The sequence below is a fragment of the Acomys russatus genome, chromosome 8, assembly GCF_903995435.1.
Source record: "Acomys russatus chromosome 8, mAcoRus1.1, whole genome shotgun sequence".
NCBI lineage: Eukaryota > Metazoa > Chordata > Mammalia > Rodentia > Muridae > Acomys > Acomys russatus.
This window is the reverse complement of record NC_067144.1, coordinates 20619035-20637684: the sequence shown is the minus strand read 5'-3', so window position 1 is coordinate 20637684 and position 18650 is coordinate 20619035. Positions and strand designations below refer to the sequence as shown.

Below are 18650 nucleotides of genomic sequence, written 5' to 3'. Positions count from 1 at the left end.
TGGTTTTTTATTTTTATTTTTTTTTTTTTATTGTTTGTTTTGCTTTCATTTGGTTTGGTTTTTTGGGGTCTTTGGTTTTTTTCAAGACAGGGTTTCTCTGTGTAGCCTTGGCTGTCCTTGGAACTCAATCTGTAGACCAGGCTAGCCTCAAATTCACAGATATCTGCCTGCCTCTGCCTCCCTAGTGTTGGGGTTAAAGGTGTGCCCCCACCATTCCTGGCTAAATTTTCAAATTCTTGAGCTCCCTTCATCTTACAAGCCATCCTATGCCAAGACTGACTGTCACCAATGCCCTAACTGTGTCTATCATTTTCTCTTGAAAGTGTTAAAGTCTAGGGAATGTAGGATTGCCTACATCCCAAACCTAACACCCTCTTCCCCATTCTGAAGATCTGGTGAGTTATTTCCAACGGCAGTATCTGTCTCATCGTGGAATGATAAATATGCCCAAAGAACTGGGCACATCGCAGACATTTGGTGAGCATTAGCTATCCGCCGTGTCCTGTGCATTTATTTCATCTAAACTAAGAGGTTTAAGGTCAACTAAGACCAGAATGTTGAAGACAGTCCTGCTGAAAGAGTTGAAACAATACAAGAGCAAGCTCTCACGATAGCCTCTGCCCTGCAAGAGCAGTCAGGGAGCTGAGTGCTTTACAGCTCCTTACCCCAGCAAGCTCATTCATACTCTGCCTCTTCTGTGAAAGAGGAAGGGAGCGGAGCCCTACAGGGTAGAATGGAAACTTCAAATGAGCTATGAGAAAACACATGGAAAGGAGGGAAGGGGAGGGAGATTCTTGGTTTCCCGCCACCAGGTACTTTCCGAGACCAGTTTGTTGTGCCAAGTGGGGACTGCCATCTTATGCCAAAGTAGAAGGAAAACAGACCAATGGAGGCACGGTATCTCACCAGCCAAAGGCCATATTTTCCCATTTGCGTGCGGAACCTACCACATTTCTTAATTCAGTGTGGTAGCAGATGGGAAAAGATGGAAAAGTTTCTAGAAGATGCCATCCATACAGAATAGAGATGCCAATATTTTTTCTTTGAGTCAAGCCTTTTTGGTGGGGATGCAAGCGCGGGGGGGGGGTGTCTAGGTGGTATTTCCCCTTCCATCCTATGTAAAGTTCTGCTTAAAGGACAGAAGGTATAGTTTGTATGTACTTGGGATGTCCCGAAGGGCCTGGGTATTAAAGGCTGGGCCCCCGAGATGGTGAAACCTCTAAGAGGGGGAACCAAATAAGGTTTTCCACCACTGGGCCATGCTATCAAAGAAAAGGCTGCTGGCCTTCCTCACTTCTGAACCAACCGCTGCCGTGAGATGAGCTACTTGGCTCTACCATAGACCCCAAAGCTTGCGCTGAAACCTCCAGGAGCCAATACAAACCTGTCCCCTTCCCAAGCTGAATTTCTCTTGTTACAGCAAGGCAAAGCTGACGGGCAGAAGGTGGTAAACGGGGACACAGAGCAGAGCTGGGGAGTATGAGGCCCCCGGTGCCCCACTAACGGGGAGTTAGGTCTGTTGAGTGTTTGCAAACGCGCCGCTCCGCTCCTCAGGTTAACAAAAAGTACACGGGTTCAGTCTTATCAGAGTTTATGTCGGAGCAAGCTATCTCTTTAAGCCTATTTACCGCCAGGCCTCGCTACATTCCCTTAGATAACAGAGCAAACAGGAGAGAAGTTAAAAGGAAAGCAGAGCTGGCAATGGACAAGAAGGGACACGGCACACTGGGAGCCGGTGCTGGTGAGGAAAGTGGGTGGAGGACGAATTAGGACCAAGCACGCGGAGCTGGGCTGAAGGGGAGAAGCTAAGCGCCCGCTTTCAAGAGGGCACTGAAAGAGACTGAGAGTCTCCTGCAGCTCGGTACTTGGTGCATTATCTCAGTCTACCTTTGAAGAGGGGGAAAAAGGGAAAGAGAACGTCTTTTGTATTTTTCTCAAGTTTATCCGTGGCAATCAATCCTCAAAGGCATGCTTTAACCTGGCATAAAGCTCGTGAACCACAAAGGTATGTTTTAACCGAAACCTCCTAAAATCCCAAGGCCTGCACTGTTCTTATTACACTACCCTATTTGGCTTGGTGGATATAGACTTGCTGCTCGCCCAGAGGCAGAGAGTTTAGTTCCTAGCATCCACTCTGGGTGAATCATAACACTTGTACGTTTAGCTCCAGGGGATACGATACCCTCCTTTGGCCTCCACTGGTCCCCAGACACACAAATAAAAATAAATTTTTAAAGGAAAAAAATATTCTTGACATTGTCAAACTTATTCTAACATTGTGCATAGAAACTCTTTACCCTATTTTTTAAAAATAAAATAAATAAGGTGCTTCATACAACACAAAGGGTAAAAGCAAAATTATCTCCCTGTTTGCCATTAACTGCATCCTGTGGAAGTGTCACTGTTGCCAGTCTGGTGTGTGTCCTTCCCACATCTTCTCCCTCACCTTTTTGGGGGAAGTGGTGGTTTCGAGACAGGATTTCTCTGTGTAGCCTTGGCTGTCCTGGACTCACTTTGTACACCAGGCTGGCCTTGAACTCACAGCCATCTGCCTGCCTCTGCCTCTCTGAGTTCTGGAATTAAAGGCATGAGCCACCACACCCAGCCCTTTCCTTTACTTTAAAAAATGAATTATATGCACATTAATTTGCACCTATGTTTTATCTTCAATTGACCGGTATATTCTATTTAAGTATATACATATCGATGTGTTTCCAGCGACCACTTGAAAAATCAATCTGTGAAGTATAACTTCACAGCTTTCCCAGCATTTGGGAGGCAAAGGTAGGAGGATCACTGTGAGTTCAAGGCCAGTCTGGCTGGTAGAGGGAGTCTAGGACAGCCAACGCTACACAGAAAAACCTTGGGAGGCAGGAAAAACAACAAAACCCAACTTTCCTAATAATGGGAGTTGGGGTTGCTTTTGATTTTTCAATATTAGAATTGGTGTGAATTGTTGGAATGGATATTTTAATATATTATCTGTTCATCTGCACATTTTTTTTTTCATGGTGCTTGTCAAGTCAGAGGGAATAAAGTTTTTTTTATTTTTTTTAATTGAACATTTTTTACATATACACTTATATTATTACACATATGAAGGATTTTTATGTTTTACTAGCTACTTCAGAAATTAAATTTATATTCCCATAAACAGTAAATGACATTACTATGCTTTACCACAATCTGTCCAAAAGGGGAAGCTTGCAATATTAAGAAGAACAAAAAAAAAAAAAAAAAAAAAAGAAAAAAAAAAAAAAAGTAAAAATAAAATAAACCTAACCAAAGAAAAAAAGATGAAAAACTACTAGTGGAAAAAAATTTAAAACGTACCCACTCACTCAGGTAACTTGAACTTGACACTCCTTTGGCTACTAGTCGGAAAGGACAAGACCTGTTTCAGGGACAAATGCTTGGGGTTTCCCAATGTCATCTGCCCAGGTTGGTGACTCATGCCCCCACATGCTAATCTCAGCGCATATGCAAATTTGGGCCCCACCAGAGTGCACACATACTTTTAGTTTTGAGCGCTTACTTTGAGCCAGACACTGTTCCAGAAGACAAGGTCTGTGCTCTTGGAACTCATCCTCCTGGTGGGGGCGTAACAGTAATAAACAGTAAAACACAGAGGTGAAATAATCTGTTATGAGCAAGTCTGGCAGGGCTCTCAGAGCTTTAGGCCAACTCATTCATATGTGTATGTATATATGTATACACACACACACACACACACACACACACACACACACACACACACACACTAAGGGACTGGTAGATACATGTACCAAATACTACTGGTGGTTCTTCTTTGGTGTTTCAAGTTCCAAATCAAGCCCAATTCCTAAATCAACATCCTCTGTATAAACTCGGGCCTCTTTCATGTTCCCATTTTTGCGTATGAGTAAGAGCAAGCGTCAGGAACCACCTGAATGTCTCTTTCTCCTCCGTTACTCATACACAGCCTCGCTGCATTGGGTTAACGTATCCATTAAGGACCCCAAGGATCTCTGTTCTTCACGGCCAGCTCAGTACCCGCTGCCATCACCTCCAGCCTGCACATTGCCTTCGTGCAGCTGTTACAGTAAACCTCTGTGGTTCCCCAATGTACGGGATTCCACCGTGCTGTTCATCTCCCAACTCAGTCTCCGTAAGGTCCTCCATTGTTCTACACACACACACACACACACACACACACACACACACACACACACACACTCCTTCCCACCATGATCCATGAAGCTATTTGGATTGGGTCCTCACTGCCCTCTATCTTTCTCCACTCAGCCTCACTGCACTGTTTCCTGCCTCACCCTCACTGAGCTTCTATCCTGTGACCTGGTACATGCCATTCCTTTGACTTCAGATGACCATTCCTCAACTCAAACGCGTCTTTAGGGGAGGGCCTCCTGCTTGGGAAAAAAAAATCCAATCCTTATGTGCTCTCCTGGTGCCTTAACCCAGGCTTTTTAGCCTTAGCCACAGTTCTGTATCTTCATCGGTGTGCAGGGCCATGGCTGCTTTTGTTTGCCAGTACGGGAGCCTTATGTAAAACGATGCATTAAACATGTGCTGGTTAAAAAAAAAAAATGGACTAACTCCTATACACTAAATTACTTGGGACAAATTGTAAGCATTCGAAAAAGTTCATGAAATGAACTCAGAGTTAACCATTAGTAATGCAGCCACAGAAAAGAAACAAAAAGCGACTTGATACGGTGTATATTAGGCCATATCAGTGGAGACACAGCTGCCTGTCAGTGATCCCTGACATTAGAGGGCCCTGAATTCACACACAGTTTATAAGCTTCTTGAATGGAGGGTGAAGGTGAAGATAAAAAAAAAAAAAAAAAGATTAACCGAGGCAGGTTACTGGCCATTCTGTGGGTAGAGGATGGCCGATAAAAAGACCGCAGGGCTACAGGCAAGGAGACAGTGCTGACAGGAGGGTAGGGTGAGCAGTGGCTCCTAGAATAGGAAAGAAGCCACGCCTGGAACTAAGAAGTAGAGCCTGGTGGTTGAAAATGGGAAATGAATAAAGTATAACAGCTACCATCCCTGAACCTTGCCTTACCCACCAACATTTGAAAACTAAAAAGTCTGCAAGTAATTAGAGACAGGAAGAGGTCACCCCCCCCCCCCCCCGCCCCGCGCACCCTCGGCCCCGCCCCGGTCTCTGAGGACTTCAAAAACAAAATAAATTACTATGCTAAAATAAATCCAGGTAGAAGGTAGGTTAATTGCCCATCATCTCTCTCCGTTGCCTTGCATCTGGGGCTCGATGTTTAGATGGTATCTACTAAGACACTGAAGGCCAATCCCCGGCTCCAGTTCTGTGTATCAGGGTTCAACTACACCAAACCCACCTGCTCTGTCCTGTGTAGTGGGAGGAGGAGGAAGAGTGCCAGCTCTCCTGCGTGGCGGTGTCTCCACACAGGGGTTCCCTGGATCCAGATGTTTGGAAGTGTACTAACAGCTGGGGGGTGAAGGGGGATGAGGTAAAACAGGAGCTGGGATTATTTCTCCATGTGTGTAACAGGGTATGAGAATTCAGGAAGGGGTTTCAGGAGCCATGGAGGACACGGGGAAGTTCCAGGTGGGCAACTGCTCAGCACACATAGCCAGCTCACCCTGAGAGGCTCCACGGAACTGCCATATTGGGGATTTTATAATACTTCACTAGTTCTAAGTTTAATCTACCCCTCCACTCCCAGCACCTAGCGGGAGCCACTGATGCTTTTGTCTAAGGATTGTGTCCCTCGTGTGTGAGCTGTCCGATTTCCCAAAGCGTAAGAATATAGTTGCATTACTGATGGTAAAGTAATTCAACTCTTCTACAGGTTGGGCATGGTGGCGCATGTCTTTCATCCCAGTACTCTGGTGACAGAGGCAGGTGGGTCCCTATAAGAGGGCAGCCTAGTTTATATAGAGTTCCAGGACCGCCAGGGTTACATAGAGAGAGCTTGCTTGTCTCAAACAAACGAACAAACAACTTTAACAAAAGCACAAATGACATGAACCCTTTTAGACTCAGAAGCTAAACTTCACCCCCAAAATGAACTCAAGAGTGTGGACAAAAGCAAACAAGGCTCTAAGCCAATAATGTCAAATGCCAAAATGCTTATTTTAGCCTCACTTGTATTTTACATTAAGGAACAAGAATTCAGATACCAGTTATGTGATAAAAAAAATTTTTTTTTCTTCCTAAAAAAAAAAAAATTACTTCTAAGAATAGAAAAAGAACCCAGAGCTGGCGAGTGATCTTTACAGAGCTCAGAGCACGGTGACGGGAACTTCACAGGACTCTTCAGCACCTTCCTCCGGGACTTCACAATTCTATCACCGGCCTACCCTTCACAACTGTGGAAACCCAGATGCTAATCAGGGAGCTGAGTTGACTCTTCTTAACAAGAAAAATGCAACAAGGTGCTAGACCACAAAGGAGCACACTTAAGTATAGGGTTTCCCAATAAAGGCAGTGCAATTGGAATAGGCCTTCAGAAGACAGACCTAACAGAGTTTCCTATCCAACAGTGCTAATATAGGGATCGCTGTCTCTGAGTTTTAACAGCAGTAGCATTGCCTGCCAACTATCATTTTATCTGACACAGTAACAGATTTGGTGACCCTTTTGTTCCTAGGTTATGCCTTGCATGTGAACATACAATTGCATATGCAATACACGTATGTACTGCTACTGCAAGCTGTGGGGCAGTTTTTGGTAAGCATTGTTTCGAGAGCTACTGCAAATGTATAATGTCTCTATAGCTGTATTTGAGGAGAGATTTGTGGTGTCTGGTTTAAAAATAAGGAACATAGTAAAAGCTGGGAGGTGGGCAAATTCCCAGGGCTGCTTGGATGAATACGATGCTTGAATGTAGCCCACTCAAAAAGAGATAGCCTGGCTGGGTGTATGGGCAGCAACAGTGGGAAGGATTTAGTTCACCTATTTTGTACATGAAAAGAGTTGAAGTAACTCACCCGAAGTTCTGAGTGTTAAGCGGAGTCTGGATTCTAACTCCACAGTCACTGCTAGAGTTTGGCCTTGGAGTGTCTCCCAAAGGCACTCCAAAGATGTTAACGATTTGGTCTCAGTTTGGCACCATTCAGAGGTGGAAGGTAATTGAAAACAGGTCTTTCAGGGATATATTAGAACCTGGCCCTATCCTGTTTCTCTATCTCTATTCCTAGCTAGCTACCTTGAGGAAGGCATCTTCTTCTACCATGCCTTCCCACCTTCATGCGCTGCTCAGCCACAGGCCCAAAAGCAATGAAGCCAACCAACCATGAACTGAAAACCTCAGGACCGTCGGCCAAAATAAGCCATTCCTCTTTTCAACTTAATTGTCTCAGTTATTTCGTTAGTAACAGGCATCTCACTGTTCCTTCCGTTTCCTAGCAACAAGGGAAGGAGGAGTTGGTTTCTTAGCTTCAAACAGTCCTACTTCATAATCCAAATCATAGCTGCCATTATCACCATGGCTAATATTTATCAACCCTCCTTCACGTTACACGCTCAATATATAAAGTACTTTAAAGCCTTCATTTTAATGAATCCTTATAAAAAAAAACTTTATGAAATGTATATTATTATCCTTGTTTACTGCAGCTCAGCAAATCAGAGTCACACAAACATCAGCTTTACAAGCCCCAAAATCATCATTTCGACCAGTGGTTCTCAACCTCCTTAATACCGAGACACTTCAGTATAAGTCTGCATGTTGTAGTGACCCCACCCCCACCTCCATCTCACCCCCTGAAACCATAAAATAACTTGTCGCTACTTCATAACTGTAATTTTGCTACTTTTATGAGTCACAGTGTAAATATCTGTGTTTTCCGATGGTCTTAGGTCACCCCTGTGAAAGGGTCACTCAACGCCCCCAAAGGCCATAAGACCCACTGGCTGAGAACATGATGCAGTATTAAGGACATCTCTCTCTCTCTCTCTCTCTCTCTCTCTCTCTCTCTATATATATATATATATATATATATATATATATATATATATATATATATATATATTTGGGGGAAATATCTGTCAAAGTAGCTATTTCCCCTCAGAGTGCTGGGGTCTCAGTTTCTCATCTATGAAATGAAAGTGAACCTACATAATCTCAGAAGACTTCAGTTTCTACACTCTTGTAAAACACTGGCTGGCTTCCACGTAAGGAAGGCCGAACTAGCACCACGCCCTGCCTTGTCTCAGGGTCCTAGCTACTAACATCGTCATGTGGCTAGCTTAGAGACTTGGGGCCATGCTTTCTGAAGTCTGTATACAATGAACAAGTTCTATATGCTCTAGGATATATTTGGCTATCGTGGCTGTATTTTTTAAATGCCCACTGACAATATTCATCACTAAAGAAACAAACAAACAATCAAAAAGCGGACAGTTCAAACATTTAAGGCACCATGGACCAGAGTTTCCATCTGCAAGTATTCTTGTTCTATCCAGAACAATGCTACGCCAGAAGTTCCAGTTTGGGATCTAGGATGTAAGGAATGTTGGAAACAGACCTCTACTTTCCTAAGACAGTTCAGACAGGACTTTTGTCCCCAGCTGCCACAGACTTGGAGAAGAAAAAGACTGCAGATGACTCTAGGATTCTTAAAAGTTTGCATGTAGGGTCTAAGCTGGTTAACGAGTGGCTAGTTAACTAGGGTTAAATTAAGCTGGTTAACTAGCTCTAGTGGCAATTGGAGTGCCTAAACTCAGGTGAGGCTTTGTATGTTTCGTGTGTGCTGTGAACATCTGGCATCCAATCTTGTTAGGTCTAGACAGCTTATAAAACCCACATCTGGCGGAAGAAGCTGAAAGGCTGCATGCCTTAGGAGCACTGGTTCCCTGGTTGCCTACAGTTCGGCAACCCTCTATCTGTTTACTCTCAGCATTAAGCTTAGTTCTTGTAGACTCAAAGTGGGACGTGGTTACATCTGAGCGACTTTTTAATCAGCTCACAAAGGGGAAATTCTGCCTCCATCTTTGTATTACATCTGCTCATTCAAAAGTTACACAAGCTTCCGACTGGTCTGTGAGCGAGCCGAAGGGGGGCCTTCCACAGACAACCCGGGGAGGTTGAGGGCAGCAATTCTCAAAGGGGAGCAAGTGATAAGCAGCAAGACGACATGAAACTGGGTGGAACAGCCAAAGGAAATTAAAAGCCTTGTTTGCAGAGTCACAGCTACATGCTAATGTGAACAGGCCTGAGAGAGCCTTCCCTTCGCTCTCCTTTTCCTACTCCCGCTTCTCTCGCAACAGAACCGCTGCCGTGTTTCCAAGTCATGTCCAAGTAAGGGGCTTACGGTGGAGTTTGAAACAAAGCTGCGGGCGACCAGGTGCCTGGAGGGGACGAATAATGAGGGGAAAGATGGACACAAAAAGTAGAAACATGACAGGTGCCAGTGGGGGCCCTGTAAAAGAGACTCGGAATTATGCCCAACACTCCTTTATACACTAACGACGCAATCTAACTTGTTAGAACAGAATAAAAGCACTCCGGGCCAATATGGTTGTGGCTGTCCTCTCCCTATCTACACTCTGAAAGCAAGTACAACGGGGTGGGGGGGGGGGGGGGGGGGGGGGCGGGGCTTGGAGTATTAGGAAGTTTAAGGATGGTGATTTCGCCTCTAACAATTAAATTTTAGCCGTCAAAGTGTCTAATACCTGTCGGAGCAGAAATCAAAAGGCAGAGGTTTTCTTTTCAGTTTCACACGTTTCAGAAAGCCCTAGGCTAATAAGAAAACAAGATGTTCCCACTGGCAGACACTCGATCCGGCCCCTGCACCTCCAGGTGCCAAGAGCTACCGGAGTGGAGCCTAGGCCTGCACCGCCCAGAAGGTGGCCGGCTCTGCAAGGCCAGGCAATAATGGCTTCCTGTTGCAAGGCCCAGGATGGGTCTTTCCCCCCCCCCCCCAGGGCTCACCTGCTGGGAGCCAGGTGAGGAGGAGCAGACAAGGTACTTGCAGCCCGCGGCCCATGCTGACTCCCTCTCTGGCCGCCTGAGGCTCAAGGGCCTCGGGGAACCGTGTCTTTCTTCATCACCCGCAAGCCCGGGAAATGCATCTCCGAGGAGCCCGCAGGTAGCTGCTGCGACAGGAGCGTCCCCGCGGGTTCCCAGAGGTTACCAGCACCTGAGGCTGTCCTAGCTCCGCCCCAGCCCTGGGCCGCCGCGGTTTCCTGCTCCGCCCAGGCTTGGGGGCCGCAAGCCTCCGCCCTACCTGTCGCTGCCAGGTGAATAGTCTGGCAGGAAAGGGAGCCTCTAGTCACCGGCCCTGCCTGTCACTGTCTACATCAACTTCTACCTCTCACCCCTTGCAATTTCTCCTCCATGGTTCTAGAATTATTGGCTATAACTTCTCTTGGGGTTTTTCTCGAGGTCTATATCTGCCCCTGTCCCTCACCTCCACACACACATTGAAACTATACTTCCGATGTTTACACATAATGTCGATCAGGTCTTTCTTTTCTCCTTTCCTTCTTTCTTTCTTCAAACTAAATATTCTAAAAAGTAGAGCATGAAGCAGAGACCATAAATGATTTTTTTCACACCTATAAAATTAACAGGTGCTCATAGGAAAACAGGAAAAGGATGGGCGAAAAAGAAAATCCCTCTCTCACTGTACATAGATGCAGTTACAGTTGATGTGTTTTCCCCCTTAGGTTTTCCACCCGTCTATCCTTGTAGCTCAGCCACTGCGCACAAACCTCATCCAGCTCAAGACCAAGACCTTTGACCTTGTGAGGACTGGTTCTCACAGCCACGGTACCCAGGATACAATCCCAGCCTTCAGTCTTCCTTAGCAGAAGTGGGTGGGGACATGGGAATCTGGAGCTACAAAAGGAAAAGGGAGGAAGCCACACAGGTCTTCTGGAGCCAGTCAAGACATTGGCTCAGAAAGTCGCATGCAATCTGGGCGATGTAAACGTATTGTAAGGCCGTTCACACACCCTGGCCTTATGGGGGATTTTCGTTGGCTCTGCTTTCCTGTCCCGCTGGAGTATTGTCCTTCCTCCCACCGCTCCCACCTCTAGCCTCCCCCTGCCCGTGCCATTAAACACAGCTTGGATGGCCCCCACCCTGGTCACTGACCTAGGCGCCACCATTAGCTCTCATAAGGACCTCTCTCGACCTGCTTTGCTTTCAAGGACATTCTCTTCACTGGTGCTGCTAGTGTCCTTCAACTCATGCCACCCAAAGAAGCATGCTTGTCCTGGATCCATCAAAACACTCCCCCATGCACACCCGCAACACACACACACACACACACACACACACACACACACACACACACACACACACACACACTCCTGGGTTACCCCTTGGGTCTCCCCCAATGGGACTCTTTCCCTTTAAATGTTTTTCTTGTAGTCTCTTCTCTTCCAGAAAATAGGAAGTAAATTCAGGAACTATGTGGCCAAAGGCAGTTGGTGAAGCCTGTGTGGGAGCCCTTAGATCTTTCAGGGTGGAGGCCATCATGGCACAAGGGGGCCGAGCGCCATTCTCTCCAGAGACCTTCAGCATGTTCCTAAGGAACACTGGTCAAGCCAGATGTCTGTGACAGAGGGATTTTGTGTGGTTTCTGGGCTTTGGCATTGTCCTTAACAAATTTTCAACACCAGGCTATAGAGGATGTGCAGCAGCATATGAATATGGACAGATTTCATTGTAAATTTATTGTGGGCGATAAGGAGTCGGGGAGGGAGGGGTGCCTCAGGGGAACAGAGACAGGGAGTTTTAAATATGAAAAGTAAAATATGAAATATGCATTATGTGCCACGCAACAAATATGATATGGAGAAGTTTATTATATGGGAGGATGGAAGAGCAGGGAAGTGGGAGGGGCACCCCAGAGAGAAAGAGAGAAGGGAGGGAGAGAAGAGAGGTGAGAGAGAGGAAGAAAAAGATATGAGAGAGAGACAGAGACAGAGACAGAGACACAAGATGGGTTTGTCGTTTTATATACTCCTTGGGCAGGGGCACACCTACTGGCAGGTAGATAATGACATCATAGGTTGCTAGGCAGACTAGGGCAGTATGCTAACAGAGAGAGAAAGAGTGAGAGAGTGCAAGAGTAAGAGAGACAAAGTAAAACAGAGATGGGTGGGTTTGTCCTCCTCCTCTTCCTCCTCCTCCTCTTCCTCTTCCTCTTCCTCCTCCTCTTCCTTCTTGTTCTTCTTTTGGTTTTTCGAGACAGGGTTTCTCTGTGTAGCCCTGGCTATCCTGGACTCACTTTGTAGACCAGGCTAGCCTCGAACTCACAGTGATCTATCTGCTTCTGCCTCCACAGTGTTGGGATTATAGGCGCATGCCACCACACCTGGCAGGCTTGTCCTTTTTATTCTGGCCCCCCGTGGCGGCAGCAGGTGATGCTGACAGAGATCACATCTTCCCCAATCGCCTCCTAAAGCCCTCAGCCCCTACTACTTTGGTAGAAGGACCATTTTAGTGCTTATCTAACCAATCGTTTCTCCATGGTTGTTCCACAGGATTTTAATAAGTGGGCATAGGGCTGACTGAGCCATGGTCTAACTACCAAAGTCTGAACTGAGACCTCATCTTTCTCCGAAACTTTGCCCATAAATCATTCTGAAATTCATGTGTTGCCTGAACAGTGAGCACCTACCTCCATATTTAAAACAATGCAGCATTTGTTTTCAAACTTACTTATCGAGAATGACAATGGTGTGACCCACATTTAAAAACAGATGCTTAGGGCCAAAGGAGTTCATCGATACCAGCATACAGACTGCACCTTCCGCGGCATTGCGTAGCCAGACCTAGCATGACACCTGCCAGAAAGCTAGCACTTAACAAATATTTGCTTAGTTCTATCTGTGGGTCCCAGAGGAAATGACAGCTGGGCCTGGGATTAAATGAATACAACATTGCCAGAGACAGCAGAATGACCAGAATCCATGGCATGAGGAAACAGCAGGACTGGGCTGCAGGAGCTTCCCTTTCACTAGGCTACTAGGTTAGAAACCCAGTCACACCGCGTAAAAGGCTTCACTTGGGCAGCTAAAGAGCCAGAGCTTTAGGCAGTAGACAATGAGCACAGTGTCTTAAGTAGGGTGAGGCACCATTGGGAGAGGGTTTTAGGAAGGGAAACTTGGCAGCAGCGATGAGAGGACCAGCAGGTAGGCAGGCGGGAGCTGCCACCTAAAATAAGGAGACTCATTAGGAACCTGTTACTGTAGTTATGATAGGAGATGCTGACAGAAACACTCAGGCTCTCAACCAATCATTGCTCTTTAAAATGTAGGCGAGAGAATAGTCCAGCAGATAAAGGAAGGGAGAACCCATAAGATCAAGCCGTACGGACACCAAGAAAGGAGCACAGGTTTCTACCAGTCATTCTGGGTAGGTAGTGACATAGCTAAAGACTCCAGATAGAAAGGAAGAATAACAAGGTTTTAATTACTCAGACACACTGCCCTAAACAGAGCTGTGGAGTGTCAAAATAAAAGTCCTATGGATTGGACACCTTCATTAAGTGGAATGGTGTGACTGAAGTTGGCCTGAGCTTTGTAGATGACCAGGAAGGTCTGAGTCAGTAGGGGGCTGAGGCACCTCATTACTGGATGTTCAAAGTCTAAAGGTGATGAGACCCAGTGAACGAAATTTTAGAACAAGTATGTGAACTATTTTCACTCTTATTTAGTATCTTACTGGACGGTAGAACAGTGATAAAGAGTAAGAACCCTGAGAATGGAGAATGAAGGCGTTAGTTACAGTTTCATGCTTATTCATGTAGAGGAACAAAATGAATTGCACACTCACTGTTGTTGTCTTCAACACAGGTTTTCTCTGTGTGTATATATAATATATACATATATAAATAACACACACACACACACACTGTTGTTGTTTGTGAGACAGGTTTTCTCTGTGTAACCCTGGCTGTTCTGGAACTTGCTCTGTAGAGCAGGCTGGCTTCGAACTCAGAAATCTGCCTGCCTCTGCCTCCCAAGTGCTGGGATTAAAGGTGTGCATCACCCCTGCCCAGCAAGAATCTGTATATTGTATATGAAGCTGACAAGAGAGGTTTCTAGAACAAGACCAATATAGTAATGCTATTGAAGTTTAGATATGCCAACGAAATATATTTGGATGATAATATTTTAAAATGTACATTTACAGTAGAAAACAACTTAAAGGCAACTAGAAATAAAATTAACAAGTATGTGGAATATCTTAATTAAAATCTTTAGCAGCCGATGAAAATGTTTTTGAAGAGAAGTAACTTCAAACAAGTGTCTTGTTCTTAGGGCAGAGCACTCTGCATGGCCATGGATGACTAGTTCAGTCAGTTCTATAGCTTTCTAGTAAAGTATCTGAAAGCAATTTTAACAATTTTATAAAATGTTTCTAAAATCTAATAGAAATTAGAGGGGGTTAGCTAGCCAACATGTTTTTTTTTTTTCACCAACATGTATTTTAAGATGGAGAAAGTAGGAAAATTTTCTCCTATCAGACATCAAAGCTAAAAAGTCTGACCAATGAGAACAGTATGATATTGGACAAAGGGGACATAAAAGATTCCAGAAGTATACAACCATGTGATAGAGACTTGCAATAGATACTCAGGTGTCTGAGCCCTTGGTCCCTAGTTGGTTAGGAGAGAGTATGGAGGAGGTGCAGTTTCCTGAAGCCTGCTTGTCATGCCTGTCGCTGTCATACCTCTCCACCAGGATGGGCTCGTATTCTTCTGGAACCATAAATCCAAATAGCCTTTCCTTCCACAAGCTGCTTTGATCATTTATTTTATCACAGTGACATATACATATATGTAACATATATGTATGTGTGTATCCAAAGGTGATATTATAATTCAGTCAGAACACTATAAACTGTCCAATAAGTGATGTCAGAACAAATAGCTTTTTATGTGCTAAGAGAAAACAAAATGTACCTTTCATTCATACTGCATGAAAAATTAATTTTCAATTGATTAATATCCAAAGGCTAAAATAAAACATTTCGAGATTTAAGAATAAAATATGATAGAATAAAATGTGACCCCCCCCAAAGGAAAGCATTATGGTTAGGATGCCAAGTGTACCCCAAAAAGACACTTATGATATAGGCTTAGTACCCAGGAAAGGAAGAGAGGAAGGAAGGAAGGAAGGAAGCTGACTAACATAGGAAATCAGTGGAAGGAGCTAAGCTGTCGCTGTGAACAGCTGTAAACATTTCTGGTCACCAGAAGCCTTTGGAACTGGTTTCTGGAAAGAAACTGGTAAAGTTTAGGGAAGTATGCAAAAAAACCCAAAAAGTTTAAAACCCTATTGGCAGAGCTTACAGACTGATTCTGGCATGAGCACAGAAGACCAAGTCACTAACAGGAATGGAGACAATAAAGATTGTCATCAGGTTTCAGGCAGAATAAGTGGCCCCGCTGAGAACTGGAGTCCAGGCCATGGGTGCCACATTCTGGCAAAGAATGTGTGTGCATCTTGTCAATGCCCTGAGCCTTGCAAAAGATGATGTACTAATGACTCTGGTAGAGGACATTTCCAGGCAGTGAAGTGTACAGGCAGTAGCATGGGCTTTACTGCTTACTTTTAGCAGATTTCTGGTGAGAATAGAAGCAAAAACACAGCAGGGAGTTTTGAAAAACTTAACGTTATTTTCCAGAAAAGAAGTGTGTTTCAAATTGAAGCCAAGGAGGCCATGGATGTTAAAGAGATTAACACTAAGATAGATAGATAGATAGATAGATAGATAGATAGATAGATAGACAGACAGATAGCTATAGATACACACACACATGTGCGCACACATATGCCAAGTGCTTTGTACTAGACAGTAAGAGGGATGCTCTGAGAGCTGTTGAAAATTAGCAAGACACTGTCCACCTCGGGCTCAAGGGAAAAGTTTCCTTTAGAAGACAGCACCTCTCGGGGACTCTGTTGGTTCAGGAATCCCTAGGAGGCTATAGATTATCACCCTGTGATTCATTTAATTTGTTCAGCCATTCAGACACTCACAGGCCACTACAACCATGACCCGAGAAGATCTGGCTATCCCTTGAGCTGGAACCATCCCTGTGATGCTGGTTTTATAGGCAGGCAGAGGCCAAGAGTTGTGGAGTCCTCAAGGCTTCCACCTAGCCTTCAAAGGAAAGCCAAGCACTGTGCAGCAAGGACAGTGTCCCCGCAGGGCACCCGTGAAAGGGTGATGTATGAAGCTGGAAGCGTGAAGCCAAGCTGCAATGGAGACCCCAGAAACTGGAAATGCCAGGACATAGAATCTCTCCCGAAGAAAGGTAAGGCCGCAGATAGAGCCGTACCAACTGAGTAGCTGGGTCCCAAAGGAGATAGACAGGAAGACCCTGAAAGTTTTCACTTTCACTTTTGTGTCATGAGTTAACCTCTTTGTGCCACTGTGTGCTCCCTCCATGATGCGCTGTGCCACCTGAAGGCCCAAATAACGGAGCATTCAGCCTTGGACTGAGATCTCCAAAACTGTGAGTCAAAACAGAGAGTTCCTTTTTTTAAGTGGTTGCTTTATCTCAGTGACAGTCATGGAAACCTGTTCATCATACTGTGGCTGAGTGACAGATGTTCTCAGGTTACAGCAGAAAAGACAGAGATCACACACACACACACGCACGCACGCACGCACGCACACACACACACACACACACACACACACACACACAGAGAGAGAGAGAGAGAGAGAGAGAGAGAGAGAGAGAGACAAACAGACAGACAGAGATAGACAGAGAGAGACAGAGACAGGGAGACAGAGAGAGAGACAGACAGACAGACAGGCAGTGGGACAGAGAGACAGTCAGGGAGACAGAGAGAGAGACAGACAGACAGACAGGCAGACAGGGGCATAGAGAGACAGTCAGGGAGACAGAGAGAGCAAGAACACAGAGAATATAAAGATAGTGGAGAAGAAAATGCCACCCAAGTGTTTCTCTGCTCCCCTGACTGTGTGTCAGCATCCTCTCCTGGACCAAAACAGAAGATGTAATTAGCGAACATAAACTCTTCCCATTCGATCTTGGCACCACTCACTGCAACCATGAGTGTTCTAATGGTCCCCTTTCCAGTGTCTACGAGCTTATCCCTGGAACAAGGGATTGAGGAGGATGTCTGCCTCCTCCACCACCACTATCCTTGTGCCTCTTACTTCTCCAGCAGAGCCCCGTTTGCCGTCTAGCCCTTTTGATAGGCAGCCACTGTACCAACAGTCAGACCAGCCAGACCCTCCAGCCAGCTTCAGAGCATAAATGAGTCAGTCTACGGGAAGGCCCAGGTGAGTGTGCTTTAAAATGCCCCCAGGTGGTTCCAATGTTCAGAGTTGAGAATCACAGTGAAGGGTGAACTGCATCAGAGAATGTCCCACATAATCTGCATCCGAATAGGGCATTCCCCAGGGCAGTCCAACACTCACACTGGTAGCCACGCTGCCAACTTCTATGCTGACAGAATAGAATTTCTACTCCTAAGATCAAGACGTGTAGTATTTCTCATCTTTCTTCCTTCTCTACCGGAACAACATGACATCCTCTTCCCATACTCAGATGGGAGCGAATCTCAGGATGTTTGTATAATCCAACCCAACTAAGCAAGTCTCTCCCTGTTTGTAACACTGGGTGCTTAGGTACATCAGTGGCTTTCACACTATGTTCCAGCACTTCTGAATTCTTGCAGGAAGATTGTTTTGAAAAAAAAAAAATCACTGGACCAAATGATTCAATGGTCTCTTCTTGAAGCAGCACTCTACAGTTGTAAAATATAGGTGGGCAGATTAATTCCACTAGAGTTTGCTGTCAACCGTATGCCTCAATGTCCACCAAAGACTATTTACCTATCGCCATTAACAGGATGTTTGTATCTCTAGAACATTCATGTGTGTGTGTGTGTGTGTGTGTGTGTGTGTGTGTGTGTGTTGTATTTTTACATTGGAGATGCAGTCATGGGGGTGAGTTTGTGGGGAGATTGTTAGATCATGAGATGACCACCTCACAAATGAGACTAGTGCCTTTTAAGGAGATGCCCCAGAGAGCTCCTTTTTCATCTCTTGTCATGGAAAGAGTCATCAAGAAGGTAGGCAACCACATACCTGCCCTCAGCCTTTATCACAGCTGCCATCATCTAGACCTTGGATTTCCTGGCCCTCAAAACTTCAATAACTATGTTTTTGGTGTTTATAAATACCTGCTCTATAATAGATTTAAATAAGTCTTTGCATTTATTTGTTTACTGATGTGGGCAGGGGGAGGGTGCACATGCAGAGGACAATTTAAGGGAAACAAAGAAACCCTGTCTCAGGGAAGAAAATTAAAAAGTATTTAGATGTATTAGTTTATTTTGATTTCTGAATAGGGATCCATTATATTAGATTATGCTAAAACATTTTAGCAATGCTATTATTGACAGATGTTGGTGTTGTTTCTACTATTTGCCTTTTGTGAATGATGCCATAATATTTTGTACCTATTTCCAGGTACACACTATTTTTTTTCTTCTGTGGCTAAAGCTTAAAAAAATGGGTCATTGGATATGTGTGGCAATTATAAGGTAAGTCCATAAATTCTTCAGTCCTCCTCCCTTTGGAAGAAAGAGGCTCAACCATACCTCTCACATGTGAGCTATAGTGAACAGAAGAGAAGTTCTGGTGTGTTCCATACAG

At 45.0% G+C, this 18650-nt stretch overlaps 1 protein-coding gene across 1 annotated transcript in view; it reads right to left on the bottom strand.

Annotated features, from left to right (window-relative positions):
• Positions 1-10030, bottom strand: part of Ildr1 (immunoglobulin like domain containing receptor 1) — a 33734-nt gene extending 23704 nt beyond the window's left edge. Inside the window, exon 1 of the mRNA XM_051149874.1 lies at positions 9924-10030. Coding sequence (XP_051005831.1) covers positions 9924-9978 — 55 coding nt within the window. The 5' untranslated portion in view covers positions 9979-10030. The remainder of the gene's footprint in view (positions 1-9923) is intronic.
• Positions 10031-18650: the final 8620 nt, after the last annotated feature.